At 26.1% G+C, this 21,272-nt stretch overlaps 1 protein-coding gene across 1 annotated transcript; it reads left to right on the forward strand.

Annotated features, from left to right (window-relative positions):
• Positions 1 to 13,890: 13,890 nt before the first annotated feature.
• Positions 13,891 to 20,098, forward strand: LOC113849582 (cytochrome P450 CYP82D47-like). The gene is made up of 2 exons (XM_027479584.1): positions 13,891 to 14,842; positions 19,232 to 20,098. Exons 1-2 carry the CDS (start codon positions 13,901 to 13,903, stop codon positions 19,859 to 19,861), a joined length of 1,572 nt encoding a protein of 523 aa, XP_027335385.1. The 5' UTR covers positions 13,891 to 13,900; the 3' UTR covers positions 19,862 to 20,098.
• Positions 20,099 to 21,272: the final 1,174 nt, after the last annotated feature.

Consider the following 21,272-nt stretch of genomic DNA (forward strand, 5'->3'; position numbering starts at 1 on the left):
TCCTAGTTCACCCTTTTGAGCTTTTAACCTTTCTTTTGGTCAACTTCAATACAAGCCCTCCTGAAAAACCATGAGACATATCCAAATAAGAAAGAAACAATTTGAGTTTAATCAAAGATGATTTTCAGAATTAAGTTTAAGGTGGCATGTTGTGATATTGTATGACATTGCTTGAGGACAATCTCATTCTAAATTTTGAATCTCATCTACTTGAATTGCATCTTTTCTGTTTGGCATAACCTACATTGTTTCCTAAATTGATTGAACACCTACCTGTTACTTAACCTCAATTTTACCTGAAAAGTCCTCTTGATATGTGATTTGTTACATTTTTATAGAGGAGATTGAGAATATATGCAAGCCTATGGTAGAGTGTGGTAAAAATGATGATTTAGAGAGAAAACAATAGCCTAAACACTATTGAGTGATGAGGGAAACACTTCTTATGAGCTGTGATCATGTTTCTTAATTTTGTTCACATGAACTTTTCTGAAATACATGAACTCAGATAGCAATTCTTGCTCATAGCATGATTAATGCAGTGTGACTATCATAATGAGCGATTGGATGAATAACTTGATTGAATTAAGAAGTAAAAAAAACACAGAATTGGAAGTTTAAAATTTTTGAAAAAGTAGTTTGTTAATTGATTTTTGAAAAGTGGAGGAACTTACCCGTTGATTGGTTTGATTTGCTTGAGGACAAGCAAAAATTCAAGTTTGGGATGGTGATGAATCCATATTTTTACTAGTATATTACAATAGTTTTAATCCATTTGATAAGGAAAATATGTTGAAAAAAGCAGAAAAACTTATAAAAATAGAATGATTGAAGGTTTTCTTTAAATACATAGTTATTTTAGCATTTGTGTATTTTCTATATAGAAATTAATAATTCAAGCGTGTTTTTGTAGAAAATTCTTAGCAAAGTTCATGAAGATAGAAGATTAATGGAAAGATAGAGGAAAAGCAGCAAGTCTGGACTCAAAGAACAAGGTTTATGGAGTTTAAGGTGGGCATGATCACTATTGCCAATGAAAGTGAGTGTTCCAGAGAGTTTCTTAGTAGAACACAGTGCGCGTTGTCACTTTCGTTGGTGAAAGTGAGCGTTCTAGAGAGGTTCCAAACATTACATGATGTGCTTTGTCACTTTCGATGGCGAAAGTGAGCATTCCAGAAGACTTCAAACTCAGCATAATAGCACGTTACCACTTATGCTAGTGAAAGTGGATGTTCCAGAGAAGCTCCATACAAAGCGAGTAGCGCGTGATCACTCTCGCAAACAAGAGTGAACGTTCCAGAGAGACCTTCAGCTTTGCAACTTGCGCGTGGCCACTTTTACTCATGAAAGTGAACACGCGCACAACTCGACTTCCAGCGTTGCCACTTTTATGAATAAAAGTGATCATTCCAGTCTTCCAAAACACCATATAAGCCTCTGCGTGGCTACTCTTATGAAGAAAAGTGATAACGCGCAGAAGGCGGAAAAACTTATAAATTGCAGAAATGCTCTGATTTTTGGATCTTTTGTTCATTTTTTGTTTTCACTTTATTTCTTGGTGTAGAGAGAGTTTGAAAGAGAGATTAGGGATGAACACTGAGCTTTAACCTAGAGGAATCTGATTAAAGATCGATTGAAGATGCTTTTTCTGCGTTCTTTCTCTTCTTCTCTTTCTTTTTCTTTCTTTGCTGTAATGGCTGTGTAATTTCTTCATAGTTAGGGATTGTGAATCCAAAACGAATGTGTTGAATTGATTTTGGATCTAGATTTCATGTAGTGGAATGAATTGAGTGGTTGATTCTTCACTTTACATAGTAATTGAATGGAAGTTTGATTAACTAATTGCAGAAGAACTCTTATCAATGGAAATTGAATTTGTTCTTCAGATCTGAATCAATTACCAGGATTATAGCTTTCTTAGGAATAAGATAATTTGATCTTGCAATCTTTTGGTTTCTTACACTTAAAGCAACATTAAATTGGACCAGATCTAAGGAATTAGAGTGATTTGATTGAATGTTAGGTTCACTGAGTTAAGGAATTAACCTCTGAATAATACAATATGAAACTGATTGTCATTCTTTCTAATTACTTGCAAGTTCAGAACTTTAATGATTCAACATTGAAGTTTTGGTGAAACAACTCCCTAGCTATGTCTTCCACATCTGTTCATCACACATTTGCATATTCAGTGTCTGTTTCTTTTCTGATTTCAATATTGTCAATTTTAATTCCAAACACTCTCTGAAATTTGTGAAGCTCAACTAATTGTGGCCTTGTGAAGTGGTAATTGAACACTTTTATTTCCTAAGATCGATACTTGGGACTCTAATATAGTTCTATCATTTTTATAACTTGCTACATCAACACTAGTACACTTGCTAGTCAAATTTACTTCTCTTCTGAAGTGTGACAATAATTCAAATTTTCTACGTTGAAAGCCCTTAAATGCCCCTTAACTTGTGATATTCTCGCTACAACGAGCCCTTCTCTCGCCGCAATAAAAAATTAGACAAATTTTTCCTTTGCTGTCTATCATTCTAGCTACAGCGAGAGCTTCCTCGTTACAGCGCGAGAGCATCAAAGAGCCTGATTCAAGACGCTCTTCCTCGCTATAGTGACAGACATCTCGCTACAATGAGATACTCTACACCAAAACTCCTATTTTCCATATAAGGGCCACAAGATTGAGGTTATTACATCATGTATTCACCCTTTCTATTTTGTGATGTTTCCATGTAATTATGAGAACGCTACAATGAGAGAGCGTTAAAAAGCCTGATTCTAGACGTTCTTCCTCACTACAGCGACAGGCATGTCGTTATAGCGAGTACTTTGCACCAAAACTTCAATTTTTCATACAAGAGCCAGAAAATTGAAGGTATTATATCATGTACTTACCCTTTCTATTTTGTGATGTTTCCATGTAATCATGAGAAACATGATGTACTTCAGGGTTATACCACATTGTTGCATGATATTCACTTTTGAAGGAGGATGATGAAATTTTAACACGATTAATCAAACTATAATTTTTATGGTTGATGTTATCTTCAATCTATTTGAAATTAATAACTCATTAGCAGAATCAACTATTATGTTTGAAACATTACAAATTGAAGTCTCATTTCCTCTAATCTATGTTGTGAAATACTTAACTCTCCTAGGACCACCTCATGGAGTGCAAGCAATAAGAGATCCAAATAGAAGGTCTCGTGTCAGAACCCAAGTGCCAAAACCCAATTGATATTGTACAAATAAGACTAGTAATGGAAATCTTAGACGTTAGAAATCTCTCCCTTGTAAAATATCTTAGAAAAAGGAGAGTAATCATGAGTACTTTTTTATGTTTTTGTAAGTAAGTACTTTGTAACTTGAACTATTTTATATTTTAAGAAATATATTTAGCCTGAGAGTATTTGTAATTCTGTTGATTTATATACTGAGATTGTCTCTTGAAAGAGGATGTCTCAAATATAATTTCTTTCAAGTTTCAAAGGAGACAATTTCCAATAGCTTTTTCTTTTACAATGACAATCAATAAAAGTAAAGAACAATCTCTCAAATATGTTTAAGTTTATTTATTGACACTCATTTTTTTTTACCAAACTATATGTTGCATTTTCAAGAGTTACAAATTGTAAAAGATTGAAAGTTCTCATATGTATAAGTAATGATAAAAATAGTAGTGTTACTTCAAATGTTATTTACAAAGAAATTTTTAGAAATTTAGTTTGAGTTAATCAATTTCATTTTTAATGTCTTTACCTATTAAACTTTTAATTGCAAATTATGTCAATGTTCAATTTTATAACCTCTCTTATTATTATGTTATCAATAATTTATTTTGGTTTTTATATTATTTATATGAAAATATTTTTTTATTATATTTATAATGCTCTTATTTTATATTTCAAATTTGCCTGAGTAGTAATTTATAACAAAGAAAGGAAATATAAAGTGAATTTTCTTTATAATATAGTGTAAAGAATTGGAGAAAAATAAAGTTTTCATTTATCTTATTTTATTTATAAGAAAACACAAGGGTAAAAAAAATTTAAAATAAATGGTTTCAAAATTTTAAATTTATAACTAGAGTAAAGAATAAAATTTACATCTTAATAATTTATTTCAACATACTCAACACTACCTCTCAACAGAATGAATTTTCTTATCTAAAACTGATTGTAAATTACAATGAAAATAATCAACTACTAATATTACATATACATTTCAAATCATTAATTACAATCAAAATTATCAAAATATTATACATTCAAAATAAAAAATATGAAAATAATTACATATCCTTATCAACTTTAAATGAAAAATTTGATCAAAATTATTATAGTCCTCAATTTAATCTAAACCCTAACATATCAATTCTTCCTTACAATCTCATACAGAATATGATTCTAGATCAATTCAACCTTCTTTTATTTCTTTAATTTCACATTTTAAATATAATTAGTAATGGTGAATATTTTTTATCCACTAAATCCTCCATTTGTAGAATGAAATTAAATAATATAGAAAACATTATCTTGACAAATATGCACCAATTAATGTTAATTCATGTATTATATTAACAAATTTTTAACAAATTAAACACTAAGTCCAATCATATCAATAGTATTTTGTAACATACCTTTTTTACAGTGATCAACATGTCATAATACATATATTATATCACACCAATTAATATGTCACAACACATGCGTTATAATCACACCTGTCAATATATTACAACACATATATTTTAATCACATCAATCAATATGTTACAACACATTATAATCATATAATCATTATATTATAACACATCACATTTATCACGATTCCACAATCATTGTTCCTTGGATACCTTAAGGTCTTCTATAAGTATAGATAGTCGCTGGTTAGCTTGAACAAAACGAATACAATCTGTGTTTCCTCTACCCTTTTTAGCAAAGGTATAGTCAGAAAATGATTGTGAGACCTATAATATTTTTGCTTCTAGCAATTTATGTACACCCACTTATGAATAGCATTCATCGTCTTCATTTTCTCAAGATTTCTCAAATCGTCTTTGAACTCTATACTCCTAGTGTATCTTTGTAATTATCTATACACATTTTCATCAATTTTTCATGACAAATTTTCTCAGCACTTCTCTTTCCATTTTGTTAACATAATAACTTTAAATTACCATTCACAACCATTTGTATCAATTCTTTTTTTATAATTTTCTCTCATCAACATGAATTTACCATTTTTCAAACATTCATCAACTTTTAAACAAAGTTTCACAATCATTGTAACATATCATTTAAATACAATTGATTCATAAATCAATTTGCCATAGGTCAAACACCCTTAGACCTAGCTCTAATCACATTTCTTGCTATATCCATTTTACACCATACAATTTAATAATACATTGATATTAATCCTATGCCTCAAATTCACATTTTCTCAACAATTCAAATTATCACTCATACAAACCAATACAATATGCCGAAAGTCAGACACCTTTAAACTCAATCTAGTCGAATAGTCTAAAATGCATATCCTAGAGTTTAGTATCTTCTATTTTTCGTCTTCCGACACATTATTCAAAAATAATAGTTTACAACATTGACAACATATATATATATATATATATATTGAACAACATGTTTATGAAAACTTCCTAAAAACTCATTTTTAGGTAATTCTTAAACCATACCATAGGTATTTCATACCAAATATTCATTTTTTACATCATGCTTTTGAGAAAAATCTTATAGTTTTGTTATGTAGAAAAAGATAATATAGGTTTTTTGAGTCAAATTGCATAGATGAGACTTAGAGTTTGGGATCAACTATTGGAAATAGGTCACTAATATCAAAATCTTTGTGAGATCCAAAAGAAAAGTACAACATTTTGATGGGGAATATTGTCCGAGTGACTAAGGTTCTTCCTAAACATCACAAAGTAGAATACTTTTGAGGAAAGAGAAAACAAAGAAATAGCAGTGAGATTGGAGAACTAAGCTCTAAGAAAATTATTTGGAATTAGATGGAATAGACGTTCAAGTTCAGATTCGAAAGAGGTTCAGAGTTTTTGGGAAGTTTTCCTTAAATACCTTTTCTGACTAGCGCCTTCTCGCTTGAGCGAGCAAACTCTCGCTTGAGCGAGATCCATTCTCGCCTAGACGAAATTCTTCTCACTTGAGCGAGAACACCAGACAAAAAATATCTTCACTTGATAATCTCTCCTAGGCGAGACCACTCCTCACCTGAACAAGATTTAGTCTAGAGAGCTCTCACTTTTCTCTGTGTCTTCTCACCTGAGCGAGTCATTCTCGCTTAAGTGAGAAGATAGTTGAGGCGACATTATCGGCTCTTGGTTGGGCGAGATTCATTTGCCTGAGCAAGAGTACCCAAAAACATGTGGCCTAGAAAAATTAATCTTGCTTGAGTAAGACACATCTCGCTTGAGCGAGACACATTTCACTTGAGCAAGATTCCCTGCACCAAATTTTGTATTTTCAAAAAGAAAAGCAATAAAAATGCAAGTGTTACAATATTTGTTATATTTTATCATTTTTAAATAAAATTTTAGTTTCTAATATATATGCCTATATTTGTTCATGCATTACACAAGTATCATTAAGTTAAATTATTTTCTAAAATTAAATATACCATTATTTTTAAAGTTAAAGAATAAATATTTTATTAATAATAAAATTTATATCATTTAAAATAAATAAATACATAATATAGAAAAATTACTTGACCTGATAAACAAAGAACCAATCCTTAAAAACGTTCTTTTAATTTTTTTTTATTTCATTTGTTTCTCTAACTTTCAAATAAATTCTTTCATAAAATACATTAACTTTATGAATCTCTCTCCTTAGTTTTTTTTTCCTTTACTCTTTCTCTTACTTTTCTTTTTCCTTCCTCTACTTATCCTGATGCATGCTCCCGTGACCAATCTTTGCTCAATTTGAATCTTGACACAACACATTTGGTAGATTTTCTGGTTGAATATTAGGATTGTAGGAGAAAATGATAAGTGAGACAATGACAACGACATTTAACGACATTTAGGCCATAGGTGAAGGCGACAACAGGGTCAAAGATTGGTTTTAGCAGTTACCTATCATGGGAATTAAATTCTTGGGAATAGCCCACATTTAGAGATATATTTTAGCAAATACATTTATTATTACTTTTTTCATTTAGTAATTTATAAATATGACTTCTATTTTTTGTCTGAGATTCTTTTAGCCAAAAAAAATTTCTAAAGAAAATAGAGAAAAAATACTTTAAAAGCGTCAAAAAGAGAAAAAAGAAAGACTAAAAGAAATATTAAAAAGATATAGTAAGGAAAAACAAAGAAACAAAAATACATAAAACAACACTTACGACCATAGTCACTTATTCACTCCCTAATAGACATCATCCAAGATCTCCAACATAATCACTTCCGAAAGTTTTATGAAAAATATTTACATATAGTTCAAAGCTTGTTGTAATTTCAGAGTATTTCAGTTTATGTCTTTTGTATTTTTACTTTCGAGTTTATTTAATAACACTTAAATGTTTTCTCGCATCTTTTTTTATGTTTTTATTTCTATATTTTGACTCTTGAACTCTTCGAAGATCTCATCAGTTATAGAATATAAATAAGTTATTTTAAATGCAAAAAAGAATTACCTAAATAAACATATAATAAATAATAAAGTTAAAATTTATTAAATTTGTAATCATATAATGCTGTTTATATTTTACAACACAACTCCTTAGCTTTAGAACAATTAATCATAAGAATACACCCAACTTGGAAAAAAGAAGTAAAAAAGAATTTGATTTTGTTTTGGGTCAACAAAAAATTTGATTTCTTTTTGCAGCAAAAAGAAATTGATTTGTATTCTTGCAAATCACAACCAGGGACAATTTAGATTGTGGTTTTGATTACAACAGTTGGAAGGCTTTGGCTGGCCAGAAATTACAGAATTTAGATAATTATTCTAACCAGAGCAGAGACTAATAATGGAAATGTTAGATTGTGATCGTTAATGAGACAAAAGAGCGATCCTTTTCCCAACTCTTTCCTCTGTCTAATTAGTTTTAGTCCATGAATGTGCTTCTTGTGTGAATGTTTGAAATAGTTTTGGGGTATGATTGATGCATTTCCTTGTCTCATTTAATGGTGTATGACCCACGCAAATGTTTGATAAAATTATTTTTAACAAAATTTGTATTAGATACGCAATTGTTCGGTCCTACATATAAAAAAAGGAAACTGAATACCTATTCGGTTCAGTTTGGTCGAATACCTTTTGTCAGGATTAGAAGGTAATTAACCTAATTAAGGGTAATAATTAGTACATTATCTACTTTAAAGTAAAGGGCTAAAGCAAAGCTAACTCAGCAGGCCCATTAACTCATAACAATATCTATAAAAGGAAGGTAAGAAGTACATGTAAAAGGTTAACTTTTCATTATTAAATAGCATTTATTATTCAGAACTAAATCCTGACTTCAGCATCGGAGTACCTTTTGCAGGTACCTTCCCTACGTCAGCGACAGTTAGAGGGACGACACCGCTTCAAAGCAGAAACTTGAAAACTAGTGTTTCTTTAATAAAACAGAAACTTGAAGACTAGTGTTTCCTTAACAGGAACAAAATTAATATGATTTTTAAAAATAATTTTATAAAAAAGTATACTTTAAAAATTTTAAAAAACTGTCTACATATAATGTAAAATTTTGATATTAAAGTATAATATTTTTTTAATTTATTTATTTTTAATAAAATATAATTGAAACAAAAATTAGTTATAAAATGAGTAAAATATTTTTTATAAATTTTTTAAGAAAATATACTTTTATTAAAATATTTTTATAATATATGTTAAATTATATTTTTGAATCAATATTTTATCTAAAAGGATATAAAGTATGTCACCGAGCATATGGATCAATTGATCATAGATATAAATACTTAGAAGGAAGTCTTTGCAATGAATACGTATTCTAATAAATGCAGATGTTTCGAATACATCGAAGGATGATGGATGATTTTGCAATGCGTATGTTAGAATTTTATGTAAGATATAAATATTTAAAAAATTATTTTTAAAAATAATATTTTTAACTATTTTTATCAAAAGATTTTCGTAGGAGTGACAATTGTTAAAAAAGAAAATTTATCATATTCATAAAATATTTTTAAGAATCTTTAAACATATTAAATATATTTATAACATTATCAGAAATTATAATTCTCATAAAACATATTTCCCAAAATGCATAATTTTTAGGAAGGAAAAATATTTTATATCACAGAAGACTTACTCTAAAGTCAACAAAATAGTGGTGCACTGTGCTGCACGTTATATTGATTATGCTTTTGTACCCTCTATAAATTAATTAATTTTATAATTGAAAAAAATATTACCTAAAAAAACAAATAAGAGCCGATACTTGAATTTGATTACTGTTATTAGTTATGACTTTTTTTTTTAATCATGTAGTTATATTATAGGTTAGCTCATTTAAAATAGAAAAAAATATTTCTTACACTGTCTAATAAAAACACACACTTTAATTTAAAAACTACAATTTATGAACATGTTTTGATTATATTTAATTATTTAAAATTAATTTATCAAAATTAATTTAAACAATTTTAAACCATATAAACAATATATTTAAGAAAATAGAATAAACAGAAAACAGTGACTGTGATGATCATTGGATTTTCTGTTTCAGTTATTATTCATAGATATATATTTGGGACTCATTTATAACTAGAATTATAGGAATTATCAAGTAAATTAATTTATGATTTTTAAATTTTGTTAACATGTATCCATAAAATTAATACAAAGAAATAAAATAATATCATTTATTATAATTACTTTTTATTATTTATCCTAAATATTTATTAGAAAAAAGTTTTGATTTCAATAATTTTCAAAATGTTAGATTTTATTTGATAACAAATATTATAATGATTTTCAAAATAATTATAAAAGTAAAATTATATTTTAATTAAGAGTTGTTGTTTCTACTCTTTTTTTTTATATGTACTTAAAGACACAATTTTTAGCAAAACTCATTATTAATGATTGGAATGCAATCATAGCAATTGTGAATACTATAATTTTACTTTAAAAAATTATATTTATTTTTTGAAAATTTAAATTTGATTATTACAAAAAGGAATAAAAATAAAGTATTTAAAAAAATAAAATTTAATCTTAATAAAATGAAAAAACTTTAGAATTAGCTTCTAAATAAAAAAAATAAAACATTGCGAACAATTAAACTCATAAATCAATGTTGCTTTATATGTAAATATGGAAAAATTCAGAGTTTAGCTTTTTATGAAAGACTCTAGCATAAAAGGAGGGCTAAAAAATTTGAAAAGGAATTTTTTGAAAGATAAAGAGAAGAAGGAAGGAGGGAGAAGAACGAGAGAAAGCAAAAATGTTAAAGGAGGAAAAAAAATAGAAAGAGAAAGAATAAAAATTTCTGATAATAAAGAGAGAGCACACAAAAAGGGATCAAAAAAATTTTGTTCACAAAGGTGAATAGAAGAGTGCTTAATAGGAGAGTAGAAAGAATAAAACAAAAAATGAAAGAAGAAGAAATTGTAGATAGAAAGTTAAAGAAAAAGACAAGAGAAAAACTACCATTTTTATCATTTTATCATCTTTTATTGTGATTAGATTTTTTTTACAGGCATATTTCCTTACTTTAGTTCAAAAAATGTTTTGCCTTTCTGTTTCTTCAAATCTTTGCTTCTGTTTCATCATCGTGAGTTTATTTTCTCAAGTTTTTGTTGTAAATATTCTTATGAACTTAAAGACATTAATATTGTTTCAAATATTGTAATTGTTTTAAAAAAATTTAGTTTTTTATAAGATTCATTATCTTTTTTATTACTATAAAATTAATGTAAATAATAATTGTAAGATGTATCATATGAGCTGTGGTAGTGTTATATAAAACAATAATAATAAATGATTTACGATGTTTATTTTTGATAATGAATTTACTCGCTATATCTCTCTTTTATATATATATATATATATATATATATATATATATATATATATATATTATTCTTGTAGAGTCTTTACCTAATCATATTAAAAGTTATTATAAACTAATTTTAAAATATAATTAATTTAATAACCCATAAACTTGCTAGTTTAATATTTTTGTCTAAAATTCTATTTCACTTTCTAAATAATCCTCTAGATGTAATTTATAAACTTTTAATTTTAGATATTTTGCATATTTTATAGTTTCTTTCAATTTTTTTTCTCTTTAAAAAAAATTAACTTGAATATTTTATCACAAGTAATTTATAATATAAAAATTGTAATTAAAAGTATTTAAGGCATATTTCAAAAGCTTTTCAAAAATGTTATATATTAAATTCAGGAAACTAAATTTATTATTTTAGTAATGCTGGAGTGAAACTTTAAAAAAAATTATTTGTTTGAAGCAGTAAAAAATATCTATTTTAATTATGAAAACAAATATATATATATATATATATATATATATATATATATATATTTAAGATCCGTGATAGTTACAAACTTCGAATAAAATTAGTCTTAGACCAGTTATATTTAAAGACAGGACATGATCTTTTATTTAAAAAAATATATAAATTCTCATTTTTTATTTTAAAATTAATTTTTTCTTATATTTTTATAAATTTTAGCATGCGTTAAAAAACTGTGGCAAACTTTCTCTAAACTAATTGTTTGGACGTACGAGCTATTTCGGTCGATCATAAATTGAGTGAAGCCAATTTCTTAGTTGTTGGGAAAGCTTTTGGCATCTTTCTTTTTGTTTTTTCTCTTAGAAATCCATATGAAGATATTATTTGGGGTTGTTTGGGTGCGGAAGGCAAGATAAATTTTGTATTTTAAATAAATATATTTAAAATAATATAATATAAATAATATAAATTTTTAATTTAAAATTAAATATGTTCTCTATTCTATTTTTCTCTAAAATTAATATCCCAAATATATTTTTAGTGTTTTATTTTAATTTATTTAATACTTTAAAATAATTAAAAGTATTAATTATTTTTGATAAAACCATTATTTATAGTTTATTTAAGTAAAGAATAAAACATATAACACTAAAAATAGTTTTTAATAAGAGTATTTTAGTAAAATAAATTTATTTTATCATAATAATTGGTTATTTTTTAAAAATTATACATTAATACTAAGTAACATTAAATATAAGGCACGGAATACTACTAAGGCGTTTATGAGATGAATCTCTTAATTAAAAAGAGAATAAGCACCTATAAATACTTTGTTAGTTAAATTTAATTAAAAATTCATAATTTATGATTGTTTGATCAAATTTAATTGTAAAAATATTTAAAATACTTTAAATGATTGAAAATAAAAGTTTCAAGATTATATTATGCTTGTATAAATTGTTTTAAAAAAAATAAGGGTTAAAACAAATATTGGAAGTTACTCTTTTTTGTTTTTTAGTCTAAATCACATGTTAAGCACTTTATCTGAAGATTTAACACAGGTGTATTAAGTAAGATTCAAATTTGAAATTATCGATAAAGCTGGAACAACCCTATTAGTCGATGAATGTACTTAATGATATTTGAGGCTATTTTTAATAAGTTAAATGTTACATGACTTAATTTTCAAAAAATATAAATTCTCTTTTAAAATTTATAAGCTTCCTTTATTTTTTAGTTTACCAATCAATTTTACTAATTTATTAAAAAATTATAAACCCCAAAATAACTCCAACTGAGTAGCTTCTAACTTGGCCAAGACATCAACACATTAGTTCAAACTATCATTTTCTTAAAATAAAAAATAATAATTAAACAAATAAAATCACGTGGTCTGATTAATAGTGGGGCACAAATAGAGAAAATGGTTACAAGAACAATAAATAACTTTTGAAAAGTAGATGACAATAAAATTTTATTTGTAAATTTTAAATATTTACTGAAGTATCCTTAAAAGGGGTTATGTCAAAATAATTTTTAAACTAAATTTAAATTATAACTTTTAATTATCTTCTTAATAATAATTTTATAAATTCTGTTGTATGCCAAGATTATAATGCAGTCAAGTAAGATGTGTAACAGTACCACATGTGAAACATACGGAATACTTACCAATTAATTAACTTCATAACATTTCATAAAATCAATATAGTCATAATAATGGTTAATCATCGCATTTATTTTCAACTATATCTTTGTCTTATCTATAAATTAACAAAATTTTGAATGTTTTGATGACAATAGTTTAATCAAGTACCTTTATAGTTTCTTTCAATTGAAATTATTGAACCATTTTTATAATACATAATGAATAATCTTAAACAATAACGTAAATTACGCTGATGTCTCCTAATATTTAACCTGATTACTCTTAATTATAACCATTCCCCCCCCCCCACCCCAAAAGTTTCTCTTATGTCCTCGAAATTTAGTTAACCTGAGAAAAACACGTTTCATTTTTCTTTTAAAAACAAATTTTACAAAGATAATATTTTTATATATCATTTTTTATTCTTAAAATACAGTATAAATTTATAATATATAGCGTTTTTTTTTATTAATTTTGATAAATTAACTAGTTATTTTTGTTTCTTAAAAAATGTAAAGCAATAATTTGTAAGAGCCATTTTAATTTTCTTAATTATTGGATCTAACTTGTCGGAGAAAGACATAAATTTTACTATATAGGAAACTACAATAATGAGGCAAAATAATTGTATTTCAAACTCAAGTAACTATGTCGTTATCTCATAATCGGACCCTTTGAACATGTCCTTAAACAATGGCCAGATGCTATAAATAGATGTGTAAGTATTGTGTCTACTCAAATATCATCTCCAATATGGATCCTGCTTCTTATGTCCAAACTATTGCAGGAATCTTAGCTTTGTTAATTGCATACACTGTCTTTAGGTCCATTAGATCATCCAATGGATCTAAGCTCAAGAAAGTACCCGAACCTTATGGTGCTTTACCCTTCATAGGTCACCTTCATCTTCTTAATGCTAGAGTACCATATTTTAGGACCTTTTCGGTCATGACTGAGAAATATGGTTCAATTTTCTCCCTTAGGCTGGGTTGCCACAACACCTTAGTGGTTAGTAGTAGGGAAATTGCCAAGGAATGCCTCATAACAAATGACAAAGTTTTTGCCACAAGGCCAAACACAGCAGCAGGTAGATACATTGGTTACAACAATGCAATTTTTGGGCTTGCCCCTTATGGCCAATATTGGCGTGACATAAGAAAAATGGCCACTCTCGAGCTTCTTTCAAGTTATAGGCTTGAGAAGCTAAAGCATGTGAGAGATAGTGAAACATTTTCTCTGGTAAAAGATGTGTACTCATCTTTGTCTTTTGGCAACAAATTGAATGGTGTGCCAATAAGCAATTTATTGGAGCACATGACATTTAACATAATTGTGAGAATGATAGCAGGGAAGCGCTATGGTAGAGAAAGCGCTAACAAAGAAGAAAACGAGGCGTGGAGGCTAAGAAAGGCCATAAAAGATGCAACGTATTTGAGTGGTGTTTTTGTGGCTGCTGATGCTATTCCTTACCTTGGTTGGCTAGATTTTCAAGGATATGTGAGTTTCATGAAGAGAACCGCTAAGGAAACGGACTCTATTCTTGAGGAGTGGCTTCAAGAACATCTCAGAAAGAGGAGTGAAGAGAGGAATGGTGTAAGCCAAAATGACTTCATGGATGTGATGATATCAAAATTTGAAGATCAAGATGAGATTTATGGCTGCAAGCGCGAGATAGCTATCAAAGCCACAGCAATGGTATGTACTACTTTTCCTCCACTGCAATAGTTGCTACTATGTTAATCAAATGTTCTTTAATCTCTATTCTCAGACTTTTCACTGAATTTAAATATCAAACAGTAACATTTTTTTAAAATTATTTATTATATTAAAATATAAAAATAGTTTAAATATATCATAGTGTAAAAAGATTTTATTAATAATTGAGTTTAATTTTGAAGCATTATCATTCTAAAAATTTTTACACAGTAAATAGTCATTCTATGTTACGAATATAATCAAAGTTTCAACGGCATGACATCCTCTAAGAAAACTATTTAACGTTCAAATCTACAAGGATACATTTTATTCGTTCACATAACTTCAAATCCGTTTCTAAAATCCATTTTACACGCGATTAAGTACATGTGATAAGAAATTAACAAATGACGTATTTTATTAAAATATTTAATTTTATTTTGTAAAAAATAATTAAGAATATTTTTTTAATTATAAAAAAATAAAAAATAATTTTAAAATGTATTTATTATAATTTTTATATTAAAAGATACTCACTTATTCCTTATTTAAATAAATATATTAATTATTTAATATTATGAGTAATTTTGGAATGTAAAATAGATTTATAATATATTTTTTATTAATTTTCATAAATGAATTATATTTTCTTGTTATAAATAAAATTAAAGGTAATAACACTTAATATTATTATTAATATATTAAATTTTGTAAATTTTATTAAAATTTTATCATATAAATTTTTATTATTCTTTAAATACATATAAAAAAACCGTAAGTAAAATAATATTGCTTTTAATTCTGTTTATCTCCGAAAAGAGAAAATAAATTACATATAAACCAAAAAAATCGATATTTTCTTGGACTTAATTAATTGGTAAATTATAAATTAGAATATGAGGAGTCTCTTTCTGAACTACTCCAATTGTACCTCTATTCTTATTATCACTCTAGATAAAGAAAAATTTATAGAGACTGAAAAATTTAATTATTTTATTAAAATTAGTTGCTAAATTTATAATTTATTCTTTATTAACGAGTATATTTATTTATTTATTATTTTAAACATTTAAATAGTATAAATTTTTATATAGACAAAAAAAATTGATGAAAGAATAATAATTATTATTATCTTAAATTTTTATATAAATAAATAAAATAAAATAAGAGATAATAGGATCAATGCAGACCGAAAGAGAAAAACAAAAAAAAAACAAAAAAAAACAACAGCCATCAGTCCAATATCGTACAATTATAAAACTTCAAGCTAAGGAAGAAACACGTTTGGTGTCGTAGATGGTCCCCATCCTAAGAAGTACCCACACGACTTCAAATGCCACAAAATTTTTAAGAAACAAATCACAATTAAAATATATTAAGTAAAAAAAATAACCTCAACTTTTGTGTCAGAATTTAAACAAAATATTTAATTAAAAATTATATTTTATTTATATATTTAATGTAATAAATATATTTTTAATAAAAATATATTTTTATTTTTTGCTTAAAGTCAATCTTAGTAATTAGAATTAATAAAACTAAAAATACAATACAATAATCATAAAAAAATATTTTAGAAATAAAAATTTATTATATTACCTTAATATATTAAAATCTTAAAAAAGTGTTTGGAAAGTTATTATTTTTTTACATTCCAGAATTTTTTATTCATTAAATATTTAAAATTTATTTTTAAATTTTTTTAATGAAATTAATTTAATATAATAAAATAAATTTTTAAATTCTAAAATATTTAATTTATAAATAATAATCTATTTAAAGTTATTAATTTCATATAGGAAATGTGTTGGTCATTGCTACGGCAAATTTGCAGTCCACTCCTTAGTTTTCCATTTTCCATGCTCAAACCTTCTTTTCAGAAACTCATATTCATAATCAACTTTCAACAGCTGCAAACAACTTTCCACTGTGTAACTTACTAACTCGTGTTCATTTTTGCCCAATAATGTAAAATGAAACTTAAAATATATTCACACAATATATGCTAACATTATGTCAATATTAAATTATTTTATTAACATTAATTATTCAATTTCTTAATTTATCTTTCATTAGTAAGTCTTTTACTAACTCTTGCCCTACTAAAATAATATATATATTTATTTGACAAAAACTTTAAATTGGATCTTAAAATATAAGAGTTAAAATTTGATCCTTAAAAAAAATATTCAACATTATTTGCTAAATATATGATTTGTTATAATTAGCTTTCACAAAGTTGATGATAAAGTACGATATAAATATAATCTATTTTCACTTTTTCATAACACTTCATTGATAATATACACATGAATAAAGTATTTTTTTAGATATTTTTATTATAATATTTTTAATCGGTATCATTAAAAATACATTAATGTTTTATGATTTTTTTTTATACATCATTATTTTTATGAGATTTAAGTAACGGATTCTAACAAAAATATTAATTAAAAAGTTTTTCATCTTTTAAAAATTAAATTAAATAGACATAGTGTTTAAATTTTACAATAAAAAAAAATTATTAAGAAAAATAAATAAAAATAGTCAAAATAATTTTTAAAATTTTTCTTTATTATATTATTTACCATATTCCATATTTTGTCTTTATTTTTGTTGTATAATTTAATTGCACTATATGATTACATTGCATGTTCTCCACACAATGTTTTTAAGAAAGAAAAATGTCCTCCACAAATGGTATTGATAGGTTTAACGGTGTAGTCAACGTCCATGACTTTTTCTCCATCAAGTGACGTGTGACACCCTACCTACACTGACCTCACAATTTGTGAAAAAGACGGATATTTGATTGGTTTGACTATTCTACCAGGGATAATTTAACAACTTAAATATATTTTTCTTTTTATAATTTAATAATTTTTTTTATTTTTAAATGATTCTTTTTGTTTTTAACGAACTAAATTTCTAACTTCTTTTATTGACATGATTAAACTAAAAATTACCATTTAAGAATATTTTAATAAATTATATTGTTCATATAAATTAAAAATAAAAATTTATTATAAATTAGTCAAAATAAAAAATTCACTTAAATAAAATAAAATAAAATAACATCAAAATGTAAGCGTGAAAAGGATATTTAGCCCTATATTATTATGATAATCTATATCATATGTTTCATTATATTATTTTTATAGTTTCTTTCATATTATTTATTTTCTTATATTTTTATTTTTTTCTATAATAAAATAAACCTAAATATTATTGAACGTAATATTTAGTAAAAAAAAAAAGGTGTAAGTTTTCAATAAGATTTATAACTTTTTGATTTCTGATTTTTTTAAAATTTTAATAATAATTTACATTTTAAAATTTTTATATAATTTCTTAATTTTAGAAATGTTATTCTTTTAATTATGTCTTATTTAATTTAGTAAAATAACTACTATTAATAATAAAATATGTAATGTATTTATTTTATAAATTTTAAAAATAATCATATTATATGTCTTTATTTCTATATTTTTTTTATTTTAATAATATATAAATAATTTTTTTAATAATATATAATAAATTTTAATATATAATATATTTTTAACCTATAAGTAAATATCAAATTTTGTATTTCGTTAAAAATTATAAAATTATGTAAGTATTTAAATTTGATATATGATGTAAATTGGATCCAAACTCTTTATATATGTATATATATAATTTAGTAAATTTTTAAATAATTAGAATTTTTATTTACCTATGAATTGATTATAAATTTATAAATTAATGAAAATAAGTTATGAAATTATGACTAAAAGTTGTGTATTCATATTTTATTTTCTTCTAAAATTATTGGAAAAGTTACAAATTTTAGGATATAAATTACGAAGTTAAAGAAAATTAAGGAAAATATGATACTCATTTTAAAGAGAGCATCAAAGTAAGTTCTCATGTTATAATTGAACATTATGTACAAATTTGTTTTCTAATTTTGGTCTCACTGATGAGAGATCATTTAGTTTAAACTACTAAATAATTTAAGCTTATTTTGTGTATATTCTTTATGGAAAATCATATTAAAATAATTATGTAGTCGATTTTTCATGTTTCAATAAGGGAATTTTTTTTGTCACAAATATGCCATGATATAGTTTGTTTGGATTATATAGAGAGAAATCGTTTTACGTATTGAATTAGAAGTAAAATGATACACTTCATTAAGAAAGATTATTACACTTAACCACCCAAATGATATACAATGAACTTTTCAAAATTTTCAGCACTAACCAGCATTTCATGAAGAAATTAAGATATACATTTGTTTTATGTTTAACCTAATCAATACTTTTTTTAAGAGCTGGAATTTAACAGTTTCTTTAATATTATGTTTTCGATCCACACTTTATTAATTCCCACCAATTTTTGGTGCAGATGCTTATACTTACGGCGTCAGGAAGCACAGCCATGACACTTACATGGGCACTTTCCTTGCTCCTAAACCATCCAAAGGTCCTAAAGAAAGCGCAACAGGAATTGGACACCAACGTAGGACAAAAAAGATGGGTCCAAGAATCTGACATCAACAACCTCAATTATTTACAAGCCATTGTTAAAGAGACCCTTCGTTTGTACCCACCAGCACCCTTAACAGGGATCAGGGAAGCCAGAGAAGATTGCTACGTGGCAGGTTACCATGTAGCAAAAGGCACACGTTTGCTAATTAACCTTTGGAAGTTGCAAAGGGACCCACAAATATGGTCCAACCCTGATGAGTTTGAGCCTGAGAGATTCCTCACCACTCACCAAGACATTGATTTTTTGAGTCAAAACTTTGAGCTAATCCCATTTAGCTTTGGAAGAAGGTCATGCCCTGGCATGGCATTTGGGCTCCAAGTGGTTAACTTGACCTTGGCTCGGTTACTTCAAGGCTTTGATATGTACCCAAAAGGTGGTGTTGAAGTTGATATGACTGAAGGGTTAGGTGTGGCCTTGCCTAAGGAAAATGGACTTGAAGTGATGCTAGAACCACGTCTTCCTTTGGAGCTTTATGAAAGCCTTTGAACAAGGTGTTTCAAAAATACAAATTCTATTTTATTTCTGCTCTGGGATATTGGAGCCCCAAATAAATCCCACCGTCTTTTGTGTTGTATTCTTATTCCACTAGTAGTTTATGTAGGTTAATGGTATCAGCTGTTGTACCGTTGCCGTATTTGATATCAAATAGTTAATAACGTATTTGATAGCATGTATGATTATTTTTTTCTCTTATTTATTTATTTATATTTCATAAATAGTATTTTAAAATTTTAAAAATAATAATAAAATTCATTTTAATATAAGAAGAAAAAGCAAAACTAAAGTTTTAATTAGGGCTATGCATGAATTGGATTCACACAAAACTAATTAAATTTATTTTCAATCTAATTATATGGATTAAATTTTAAACAATTTATTTTATCTTTTTTAGAATCAGTTTAAAATTTGTTTTGGGAAAGATAATGACATGTAAGGCATAATGATGATGGTGGATCTTAAGACAATACATAGTACATTTCATGTTGTCAAGGTGGAAGTGGTGAAATAGTAAACTCTTATCTCTTTTGACATTAAAGACCATGTTGCTTAACCTAACTTATTGATATATCAAGGTTCACAAGTTTATATGGGATAAACACACATCGTATTGGTTCAGGTTCAAAAGTTTAGAGTTAGGCCTATATATTATGATATTCCTCTTTTACTATCATTATCGTGTCTTCTACTTTTTACCTTATAAAATCAAATATAGAAACATTTGACCAAGTCCTTCTAAACATTCTTTAGATACTAAATAATGTATTATCTTTGTTTTATCAACTTGCAAAAACCTAAAATTGCAAAAATTTTAAAGAGTCATTTAAATAAAAGTATTTGCAAGTACTAAATCATACCTCTAATTTTTTATTCCACAAATGAATGTATGGTTGGTAAATTAATGATCAATCTTTATTAGTCATTTCTTTCAATATTGCCCTATGTATACTTGTTTAGTAGGCAAGTATACCCAACGAAAGTAATATATGTAAACTTCTATTTTTGTTATCTATTAATTTGGTATCGTATGATGATTGTTAATGCATGTTGCTTAAAATTAGGAGAGTTTTAAGTGTGTAAGTTGCAAGATTTTTCGCTGTAGCAAGATGTGTCTCACTGTAGTAAGAAAAGGCATTCAGAATCAAGCTCTCTGAAGTTCTGTCGCTATAACGAGAAGTGGATAAGGTTAGCTCAACTAATCCTCTCGCTGGAGCGAAAAATTCTCGCTGGAGTAAGGAGATTCTCGTTAAAGCAAAAATGACAGATACCAAGGAAAAAAAGATATATGATTTTTTCACTATAGTGAGAGAAGAGCTCACTATAGCGAGAATGTTGCAAGTTGAGGGGTATTTAAAAGTTTTCAAGTTAAGAAACTTGAATTCTAATCCAAGTTATGACC

The sequence above is a fragment of the Abrus precatorius genome, unplaced genomic scaffold, assembly GCF_003935025.1.
Source record: "Abrus precatorius isolate BTA unplaced genomic scaffold, Abrus_2018 Scaffold9, whole genome shotgun sequence".
NCBI classification, from domain to species: Eukaryota; Viridiplantae; Streptophyta; class Magnoliopsida; order Fabales; family Fabaceae; genus Abrus; species Abrus precatorius.